General features: G+C 37.5%; 4 protein-coding genes across 4 annotated transcripts; 3 read left to right on the forward strand and 1 right to left on the reverse strand.

Moving 5' to 3' along the window:
* The first annotated feature begins 41 nt into the window (after window positions 1-41).
* Window positions 42-1,660, forward strand: LOC108822387 (probable transmembrane ascorbate ferrireductase 4). Its single transcript, XM_018595443.2, has 4 exons — window positions 42-260; window positions 343-394; window positions 496-692; window positions 1,214-1,660. The coding sequence occupies exons 1-4, from the start codon at window positions 150-152 to the stop codon at window positions 1,553-1,555; spliced, it is 702 nt and encodes a 233-aa protein (XP_018450945.1). The 5' UTR covers window positions 42-149; the 3' UTR covers window positions 1,556-1,660.
* Window positions 1,501-3,823, reverse strand: LOC108822386 (uncharacterized protein At1g26090, chloroplastic). Its single transcript, XM_018595440.2, has 7 exons — window positions 3,393-3,823; window positions 3,048-3,191; window positions 2,890-2,964; window positions 2,610-2,803; window positions 2,352-2,523; window positions 1,858-2,280; window positions 1,501-1,775 (listed from the first exon to the last, which is right to left on the reverse strand). Exons 1-7 carry the CDS (start codon window positions 3,624-3,626, stop codon window positions 1,644-1,646), a joined length of 1,374 nt encoding a protein of 457 aa, XP_018450942.1. The 5' UTR covers window positions 3,627-3,823; the 3' UTR covers window positions 1,501-1,643.
* A 191-nt stretch (window positions 3,824-4,014) lies between these two features.
* LOC108819271 (uncharacterized) lies at window positions 4,015-6,223 on the forward strand. The gene is made up of 6 exons (XM_018592273.2): window positions 4,015-4,162; window positions 4,585-4,727; window positions 4,956-5,064; window positions 5,181-5,340; window positions 5,464-5,627; window positions 5,707-6,223. Exons 1-6 carry the CDS (start codon window positions 4,160-4,162, stop codon window positions 6,070-6,072), a joined length of 945 nt encoding a protein of 314 aa, XP_018447775.1. The 5' UTR covers window positions 4,015-4,159; the 3' UTR covers window positions 6,073-6,223.
* A 2,540-nt stretch (window positions 6,224-8,763) lies between these two features.
* LOC108821402 (uncharacterized) lies at window positions 8,764-10,844 on the forward strand. Its single transcript, XM_018594441.2, has one exon. It carries the CDS (start codon window positions 8,906-8,908, stop codon window positions 10,727-10,729), a length of 1,824 nt encoding a protein of 607 aa, XP_018449943.2. The 5' UTR covers window positions 8,764-8,905; the 3' UTR covers window positions 10,730-10,844.

The raw sequence follows: 10,844 nt of genomic DNA on the forward strand, positions 1-10,844 counted from the left end.
AAAAATTGATTTTTTAGAGTAGTAGCAGCCTTACATAAAAATGGGCCATACAAGGAGATAAAGAGACAGAGGTCCATTATACATAAAAATGTCGGCACTTCTTTAAAGAGTGAGTGTACAGTCACAACTTTGAAGAGAGAGAGAATAGAATGGGAAGTGCTTCACTTGTCTTGTTTGCGCGGCTCTCGGGTTTAGTAATAGCGGTTTTGGTTGTGTACTGGGCTCTCTTGCTCGTCCCTCATCAAGGCCTCACATACTCTGTAATTTCTCACGCTCCTTGTTGATTTCAACTGGACCTCTCTCTTATATTGTGGTCTGTAATCAAGTTTGGTCCTTTTGTAGACTCTGCATCCTCTGCTGATGGTGATTGGCTTCATTCTTGTAAGTGGAGAAGGTATTAGTGATCCATCCCTCTCTCTCTCTCTCTCTTCATACCTTTTTGAAGATTTCATCTCTTTTCTTGGATAATACATTTGATTAATTTGGATAATGCAGCGATTCTGATACACAGATGGTTGCCTGGTTCAAGAAAAACGAAGAAAGCAGTTCATCTATGGCTGCAAGGAATAGCATTGGTCTCTGGTGTGTTTGGGATATGGACAAAGTTTCATTACCAGTCTGGAGTTTTCTCAAACTTCTACAGTCTCCATTCTTGGATGGGTCTACTCTCTCTTTCTCTCTTCGCTGCTCAGGTCCGTCACTTTTTCCTTCTCACCAACATTATTAATTTTAATTCAATTATTATTATACTAGTCATCTGACATTTTTAATGCATTATCAAATTCATCATACAAAAGTGTGAAATACTAGATGCTTTCTTAATAATAAAAAATACTCAAAAAGGTTGGATTACCCGTTGCTGTCATTATTGTTTTTCTTTTTTTTATACAAATATATGTTCAATCAATAATGTAAAGAATGACCAAGGAAGAAACTGAGTGACCCCACCCACTTGGGATTAGTTCCTAATTGTTACGGAAACTGACAAGATTCCCTCTAAAAATATTTAATCAATTATTTAAACAGATAGATTAGAACCATTCACTAATGTCACTTCAGTCTATACGCTATGTCCTATTTATTTCAGTGCAGTAAACCCACGACACGAGGCTCTTTAATAGGGTCAATAGTTCGTTTTAATAGATGCGGGGTCTGATTGTAAACACATCTTTTCTTTTACTGAATGAATATTTTATTAAACGTTGGGTTGCAGTGGGTGACTGGATTCTTGAGCTTCTGGCATAGAGGAGAAGTACGGACAACAAGAACCACGTTTCTTCCATGGCATGTCTTCCTCGGACTCTACACCTACGGTCTAGCCATTGCCACCGCCGAGACCGGACTTCTTGAGAAGCTCACTTTCCTTCAGACAAAGAGAAACGTCCCAAGACGCTGTCACGAATCAACGATCGTCAACGGTCTTGGTCTCGGCTTGGTTCTGCTCTGTGGCGTTGTTATAACAGCTGCTGTTTTGCCAAAGTATCAGAATAGCCATTCTGGTAATGAGAAACTAGTTTATTCATCTCAAGATCGTCCCAAATGTTTGACTTCTTGAGTTCTTTTTTTTTCTTTTCAAATGGTAGTTTTGTATTGATTTTGGTGACAACAACTACACACGTCTCTGGTTGTACAAATTAATGTATTTACCGCATTGTGATGATGAGACTTCTGTCTACAAATTTGGCTCCTCCAACTTTTCCTTGAATCTGAGACGGTAAAGGAATCACTCTTCTCTGGTCTCCAGCTTCTATCAATAGCTCAGAGCCTCCTCTGTACTGCACTTTCATCAAAAGCAAAGATCGTTTCAGTAACCAAATAGAGTTCAAATGGAGATGAGATGAGGTGTTCTTTTCTTACCTGGTACAGTTTGATTTCTGATTTTTCAAACCCTGGCATGAACAGAGTCACTGATTTGTTAGCTGTATCAAACGTCACTGGTGGTGTCAAGCTACTACTTCCTTGGCTTACTGTACCAGAAAGAAGCTCCCTTACACTCAAATTCGCTTGGTCCAGTAGAATCTTGTCCCAATCCAGACCGTTCCTAGTAAATGGAACTGATGCGGAGGCAAAAGGCAGCGAAACAAACTCTTCTTTTGTGCTTTTGTTAGACTCAGTTGTCAGGTTCGAAGAAGATATAGCAAAAGCAGCAGAAGCATGAGATCCTGCTTGTATTGTACAACCCCAATAACGTAATGCGGATTTAACAGACATGGGATTGTTTGGATCCATTACAAGAAAGCCCTTGAATCTGTCTGCATCTCTCAACGTAGAAGCACCAGTCTGTAAGTTTGCATAAAATTCACAATCAGGGCTTCATTAGTAACTGAGGTATGGAACAGATAGAGAGATACCTCCAAGAAACGTTCCAAAGTATCCCACATGGCAGGACTTGTCTGGCCATCAAAAGGAGACTTGTTGCCGCTTATGTTCATTGACTCATCAACAAATCTCATAATGGAAGGACTTGTTAGCCTCCCAAGATCTGTCTTCTCTGCCAGACTCCTCAGATACTTCACATACAATCTGCCACACAAAACCATATAATAATAATACTTAAAAACTAAGGGTTGCAAGAAAGAACAGAAACACAGAACACTTTCGAAGGAGACCTTGTTTTACTGCTTAAACCTATCATCCGAAGAGTCTCTTCAGAGCTGACACCATCGTAAACTATAACGTCAAAAGCCTTTCCCTTGTGGTTCTTTCGGGTTGCTTGCCTGAAGAAACCAACAAGCCTCTCGAGTTCAAGCATTGAGAAGATGGAGTCCATCCCTGGAAGCACTCCTAGCTCTTCTCCAACAACCTACTTCACAAAAGGACTTTAAAATCCCAAAAATTCTTTCTGACACTATAGCAGATAATAGAAGATGTGGTGGTTCACATACCTACCCCTTCAAGAACACCTTGGGTCATATTAAGTCGGGCATCTGCTTGCTTCAGCTGTTTGAGAGGTTCTAGTAGCATCTGCATTTATTTTCCATAGAAAGGTTTGTTAAGTAATAATGTTCAAACTTTTATTACTAGAACTAAAAGAGGGACACACTTACTTTTGTTGTTTCCAGCCTGATAACAGAGAGATAGTCGTTGAGTAAAGTAGGAGAAGTGCCAATCTTGGTTCCAAGGAGGAAATCAGGAGAAGGGTCTTGACTCTGTACCACAAGGCATGTGCTGAGCCCAGCCAATGCGTAATGCTATATGAGCATCATAGCCATTTTGAATTAGTTAGTAACAAACAAACATCAAAGCATTCAATTTAGTTTCAGATGCAACAAAACATGCTAAAGCTTCGGTCTTTCAGTACAAACTATTCAATGATTCATGCAATTGCTACTAGAGTTCCCCCATGAAGGCAACAAGAAAGAGATTTAGTTTTTTTTTTTTTTTGGGTTTACCTGAGCAGCGAAAACAGAGGCGGTGGTCTTGCCGGAGCCGCCTTTGCCGAGAAAGGTGACGAATTTGGTGGGTTTCTGAGATGATTCAGATGTTGCCACTGCCACCACCACAGAAGCTGATCGGTATCGGTGTTTCCCGGAAGCTGAAGCCGATGCCGTCCACACAAGGGATGAGAGGATATCCAGACCAGGGCTTGAGCATGATGTAAGAGAAGAAACTAGTAAAGACACCATTTTTTTTTCTTTTTTTGTGAGTGACTGACTGACTTCAAGATTGGCTGGAGCTCGGGACAGGATCTGAAACACAATTGACGCTTGAATTTGATACTACCGAACTCTCTTCATATTTTTACAATACTTCATCCATATGGATCATGTTCCATTTGTGTGTCCATAATCTCAGGCTAATTGTTGTTTGGTCATGTAATTGCAGAACTTATCCTATAAAATTTTATAATCTTAAAAGATAAAACAGAAAAAAATATACATTATTTTATGGAGATTAATTTATAATTAACAAATTTCGGTCTGAATTGCAAATTGATTGATAGTAAGTATGGTTTGAGTTGGATTGCACCGAGTCAACCAAATTAAACCACATCCTGAACCGACATTGACAAAAAAAGCATATAAGCCGCGTCTGTCAGCAACACCAAAACGGCAACGTTCTATAGTAGAACAAAACTTCCCAAATTTACAACTCATAGGGCGAGAGAGACCAAAAGAGATTTTAGGAAGAAGGATTCGATCAATCTCGATTGAAGAAGATGGTACGTACTTGCTGTTTGTTTTCCTTCAATCCAGCTTTCAAATAATTGATCTCTTTGTTTTCTCGATTCAAATTGATCCCCCGAAGCCCTAAGATCGATTTTTTTTTCGCAATGAATTTGGATTTATTTGGAGATTTAGGTTTAGGTTTCGTTGTAGATCTAACGTGATTATTTCAATAGATTTTTAGCGTTTATGGTCTATATATAATTAGAGGTTTTTGTATTGATATCAGCTTTTACATGTTTTTTTAGCTTTGTTATCAGTTTTTTTTTTGCTTTGTATATGTTTCAGCGAAATAATCTGACTTTTGATTGGTTTAGTTTCATGTGTTAATCATTCCTCTATGATTTAGCTTGGTGTTTCCATTGATTTTAGTTTTCCATGTTGTTAACATATGGTCCTTTTATTTTTATATTTGCAGTCGACTCTTTCAGCTGCGAGGGCAGACAACTTTTACTATCCCCCAGAATGGACACCCGACCAAGGTTCCTTGAACAAGTTCCAAGGACAACATCCTCTCAGAGAGAGGGCTAGGAAGCTAGGCGAAGGGATTCTCATCATAAGGTATAAATAAAATAGTATATATAATCACTTAGGAGATATGCTCTACTTTTTTGGTAGTTAATTCTTTCTTACACAGTTGATGAATGTAGCAGCATCAAACAGTGTAGGAGAAAGTGTGTGTATTAATTAGCCTTTGAGTTGTTGGCAAATGTGTCCTTATCTCCCTGATCAGAGGCTCTTCTGTCACTTTGGTTGAAATTTTCATACTTTCTTCTTTTTTTTGGTCAGGTTCGAGATGCCATATAATATATGGTGTGGTGGCTGCAATTCGATGATTGCCAAGGGTGTTCGTTTCAATGCTGAAAAGAAGCAAGTTGGCAACTATTATTCTACAAAGGTACGATTATGATCTGCACAAAAAAGCAATGTGCACTGTCTGCATTTTATTTTCGCTTTTTTCTTTATTGCTTTGGAACGATGTGCTGAGGTTTATATTTTATATTGTGGGGTCAGATATGGAGCTTTGCGATGAAAGCACCGTGCTGCAAACAGGAGATAGTCATTCAGACTGATCCTCAGAACTGCGAGTATGTGATTACTAGCGGTGCCCAGAAGAAGGTTGAGGAATATGACGTTGAAGACGCTGAAACCATGGAACTCACTGCTGAGGAAGGTTGGTTTGGTTTCTACCTTCTTCTTCCACAAGTTTGCTTTTAGAATCTAATAGTTGTTTTGGCTTTTCATACTACTTATTCGTTCATTCTCGATTATGATTTTATAACAATATGTATGGCAGAGAAGGGAAAGCTTGCAGACCCATTTTATCGTTTAGAGCACCAAGAAGTTGATTTGCAGAAGAAGAAAGCAGCAGAACCGCTTTTGGTCCGTCTCCAGCGAGTCTCAGATGCAAGACATGCAGATGACTACTCCCTGAACAAAGCTCTACGTGCACAGATTAGGGTAAAGTCACAAGTTTCTGCTTGCACTCTGTTTTTTTTTTTTGTTGATTCCTCCTTTCTAACTTTTGCTCGCTCTCCAGGGACAAAGGAAACGCGTAGCTGAAGAAGAGGCTGCTTCAAGGAAGCTAGGCTTGGGGATAAGACTTCTTCCAAAAAGCGAAGAAGATATTGCAGCTGCGTCAAACGTCAAGTTCAAGACCAAGTTTGATAAGAACCGAAAGGATAAACGAGCGCTGATCCATGCATCTTCCATCTTTCCGGAGTCATCTTACTCTATGTCGTCATCGAGCAAGAAAAGATTGGAGCTAGAGGCAAAGAGAAGGAAGATATGCGCAGGGTCAGCGTCGAGCTTATTGAGTGGAGGATTCAAACCTTCATCATTGTCTAAAACCCCATCATCATCAAGCAAGTTCAAGAGCTCAACAGTTTCTGTAAGGAAGCTGTAGTTTATCAACTGTGCTTGAATCGTTGAGAAAGTTAAATCAGTGTAAGGTCAACTTATTGTCAGTGATGATCTTTATACGTGTGGTCTTGTTAACTATATTGTAATAAGTTGAGAAAGATTATTAAAATGAGTTGAAAAGAAAAATACTATGATTTTGGATCTCAAACCAATCTGCTTACATCGTATTAACTAAAAGAGTAAAGCTACAACAACCTTAAAAGAGTAACTGTAGCTACAGAAACTGTTGAACTCTTGGACTTGGTTGCTGTAAGAGCAATGCAGGTGGTGATGCTGAAAAAGTTCGTTCATGTTATTCAGCGAGGTTGCTATGTGAGACTCACTGGAAGCTCTTTATCCACATTTGTTCTCAACAACACCATCTTACTTTCCATTCTCAGACCTTTGATCTCACAGAGCTTTGATTCATCTGTACTCATTAGCATCATACCATTCCAACCGTTTCTTCACAATGCTTTCAAGATCTCTTTAAAGCTCTCCTCACATGCCCAACTTTAATTCCTCTTTCCACAATCTTTTTATTTTCTATTTTTAATAAACAAATATGACTCTGGCAAATTTTCGTTGGTTATCATTTTATAAGTGAACCTAGGATTCATCACAGGAATGAACCTAAGAAAAACTTATTTGTCAACATCATCACATGCGCTTGGATAGGGTTTACAAACGGAAAAATCGCATAAAAAACCCTCAAAGTGGCAGCCACTTGCACTTTAAACCCTGAGAGTATTTCACAAGCACTTTAAACATTCAAGTTGGCAAATTTAGCATATTAAACCTTCAATCTGGCTTACTTGTACATCAAGTCAAAATCGTAACCGGTACTGTTCAAAACTGATGACGTGTCGGTTTTTTTTTAAAAATATTTTAATAATAAATAAATATAAAAATACAGAAAAATATAAAAAATTCATAAAAAATTCATAAAAATTCATAAAAAATTCAAAAAATCACAAAAAATTACAAAAAATCACAACAATAATTATTTTATTAATAAAATAAATAAAAATATAATAATACAAAAAAACTTGAAAAAATCATAAAAATCTCAAAAAAATCAAAAAATTCATAAAATTCAAAATAAAATAAAAAGTTAAATTTAAATAAAATAAATATAAATTCAAGATAATGAAAATTTATATTTTTCTACAAAAATTTGAGAAAACAGTGTATTTTGGTGTTTATGGGTCGTGTATTTTCTGAATCATAAAAAATCATGATCTTCAAATGATTCTCTTGAACCAAATCAAAGCAGACAAATTAAAGGGTCCAAATCTTTTAGAAGCTATTCAAAAGCAAACACTTGGACTTTAATTTGTTCGTGTAGTGCTTTGGTGATGAGAATCAATTCTGGTTAACTTAAACCACGACTGGTTATATCAATGGAGAAGTCAAGATTGAAGAGGATGGTTAATCTGGTTCAGCAAGGTGGTTAGCTCATGGTTTACGGTTTAGAATATCGACTTAGTATGATGAACTCGTAAAACTCGTGTATCATTTAATTTGTTTGCTTTGATTTGGTTTACGAGAATCAATTTGAAGATAATGATTTTTTTCTGATTCAGAAAACCTCGAACCATAAACATCAAAATATAGTTTATTCTTGAATTTATATTTATTTTATCTATTATTATTATATTTATTTTATTTAAATTTAAGTTTTTTATTTTATTTTGATTTTTATGAATTTTCTGATTTTTGTGGATTTTTACGATTTCTTTCAAGTTTTTATTATTTTTTATATATTTATTTATATTTATTTCATTAATAAAATAAAATAATTATTTTGTGATTTTTTTGTAGTTGATTCTACTGATTCTCGTAGATTCTAATAAAATAAAAATCATTATCATGAATTTATATTTATTTTATTTAAATTTATTTTTTATTTTATTTTGATTTTTATGAATTTTTTTTATTTTTGGGATTTTTATGATTTTTATGATTTTTTCAAGTTTTTATTATTATTATATATTTTATTTTTTTATTTATTTTATTAATAAAATAAAATAATTATTGTTGTGATTTTTTTGTAATTTTTTTAAGATTTTTTGAATTTTATTTTGAATTTTTATGAATTTTTTATGATTTTTCTGTTTTCTGTATTTTCTATTTATTTATTATTAAAATATATTTAAAAAAAAAAAAAAACCGACACGTCATCAGTTTTAAACAGTACCGGTTATGATTTTGACTTGATGTACAAGTAAGCCGGATTGGAGGTTTAATATGCTAAATTTGCCAACTTGAGTGTTTAAAGTGCTTGTGAAATACTCTGAGGGTTTAAAGTGTAAGTGGCTGCCACCTTGAGGGTTTTTTATGCGATTTTCCCGTTTACAAACTCCAAAGTGTTTATAATATATAGTTGGCAGGACCGGCCATAAAGTGTAGTGTGTAGACTACAAACATATCAAAGTAAAATTTATAAAAATTCATTTTTATGATCTATAAAATATAATACATATATATACATATTAATTATTTAAAATTTGGAAACAAAAATAAATGTTCTATTAGCCAAACAAATGATCAGAGTATAAACTAAACAAATTTATTACATTTTTAAGCTATTTTTTATCAAAACCAAACTAAATCAAACGAAATAGAAAAAATCGAACCAAACAAGTATTTTTTTTTTGTTAAACCAAATATAATTACGTACATTTGATGAGGTATTAAGTTGTAAAGAAGCTGTATACCGGAAGAAAAAAAAACGAAAACCAGATTATTAACCTTATATATACTATCTACTCCTAAGTAAAGTCATATATGTATCATCACTTGCATGAGAACACACGTTTGCATTGGACACATTAATGGCGGAATCTTCACTGCTCATGTTAGCAGCCAGGGACATTCTCGCGACTCCAAGACTCGAAGGCTTAGCGTACGTCGTCGAACACCTCTTCAACCGTCAAGAAACCAACGCGCATCAAAACGCGCAAGCTCTGCACAAGTTCTGCGTCGCCAACTTCCCCAACTGCTTAACCCTAAAGCTCCTCAAGGTGTACCTACACTCTTCCGACGACCTCTTCAGGTTCCGATCCATCTGTCTCCTCTCCGAAGCTCTCACCGGTCTGAGAAACCGCGGCTTCGATCTCTCTCTCGTCGCGCTCCGTGTTATAAAGCCTCTTCTTGTTTCTTGCCTGACGATGCCTGAAGCCAAGAAACCTGATACAAAGATCCTAAGAAGAATCGTTTCTTGCGTGGCAAGCAATGTCGTGAAGCTTGATCGTCACGGATGGGACGAGCTTGGAGATTGTATGGTTACGCTCGTGAACACTGATCCCGTTAGAGCTTTCAACGTCTTCCTAGACTTGCCTTTACTCGATGATATTGGATTCATCAACCGGTTCTTGAAACACTTTGTCGAAGAGATCGATGACGTGTTGCTTGATCAGCAAGAAACAGACGAAGAGCGCTGGACTCTGGCTCTTGAAACTGCCGTTAAGCTTGGGATTCAGATTTCGAATTCAGAAATAGGTTTCGACTTGGCGAGGAAGATTCTTGGCACTGTTCTCAAGTCAGCTAATCAGCTCGTGAGGAAAGGTAAGGAAGAGTTTCTGCGACGAGGGCTTGCACATCTCGCCAAGTTCCTTGCGCAAGACTCCAACACGTGTAGATACAGTAGGAACCAATGCGGTTTTTTGTCAGAGCTTGCGTTCAAGATCTCAGGTGTCGGAGGAACACACACCAAAGAGTCTGCGAGGAAGATCTATCAAATTGTCTCTGATGACCAAGCCTTCAAACTCGACCAGTCTCAAGGGTTTGACCTAGACTTGTACAACAAGTTAAAGACCGTATCTGCAGTGGAGATCTTGCGCATGGTGGCGTCAACTAAGATGGATGACAAGTCTAGGGAGATAGCGGTGGGAAGGCTCCACCATATGCTTTGTGACCACACGTCGAAGAGAGTGGAGATCGATGTTGTGGAGATGGGACATCTCAAGAAACTGCTTATCTCTTGCCTCACTGAAGTAGGAGTTCCGGAGAACACGTTCAAGATTCTAGGCAAGGTGGTGTATCACGTCGCGGTCGAGTTGTACTACTACCAAGAGGACAAATGGTTCGAGGTATGGGACTATATCGCATCGGAATGCAGCACGCAGTTCGAGAGAGCTGTTTATATCTTCCAGTGTTTGACGACGATGGTGCTTGATGATAACGAGAACGTGGTTCATGCGGTTAATACTCTTCTCCCGGAGATAATGAGAAGGTTGAACCCCCCACAGGGAGGAGAGTTGTTGTTGGTGGATAACGGTTGCTGGGTGCTGGCGTTTGTGGGTGGGTTCTGTGTTGCTGTTCACTTGTTAGAGGTCTACGCTGGATCAGCTGAGGAGATTGTTGATACGATGGTTGACTCGGCGAGGGAGCTTGTGGGGAGAGGGATGGAAGTTGGGGTTGTGAGGAGAGCCTTGAGAGATGTTGAAAGCATTGTGAAGAAACAGGTGGAGTGGTATGGTGGTAATGATTACAGTTTCCTCAAGGCTTTGCTTTGGAAGCTCTGTGAGATCAAAGGGCTGAGGATGGAGAGTAGGATGGTGTTGTGGAGAATCAACGTGTTTCTAGAGAGGGGAACGCCCGACGTGGAGAAAGAGCTTCCAGTGAGTCGTCTCTCACAGCAACAAGTAGGCAAGTAGGTTTATGTTGTACTGTTGTAGTAGACTTTTTTAGTTGCAATTGCTCTTTCAAAGGTTGTAACTAGTTTTTGTTCAACGATTCAAGCATAGTTGATAATAAACTACAGCTTCCTTT

Source organism: Raphanus sativus, chromosome 8, assembly GCF_000801105.2.
Source record: "Raphanus sativus cultivar WK10039 chromosome 8, ASM80110v3, whole genome shotgun sequence".
In the NCBI taxonomy this organism is placed as follows: domain Eukaryota; kingdom Viridiplantae; phylum Streptophyta; class Magnoliopsida; order Brassicales; family Brassicaceae; genus Raphanus; species Raphanus sativus.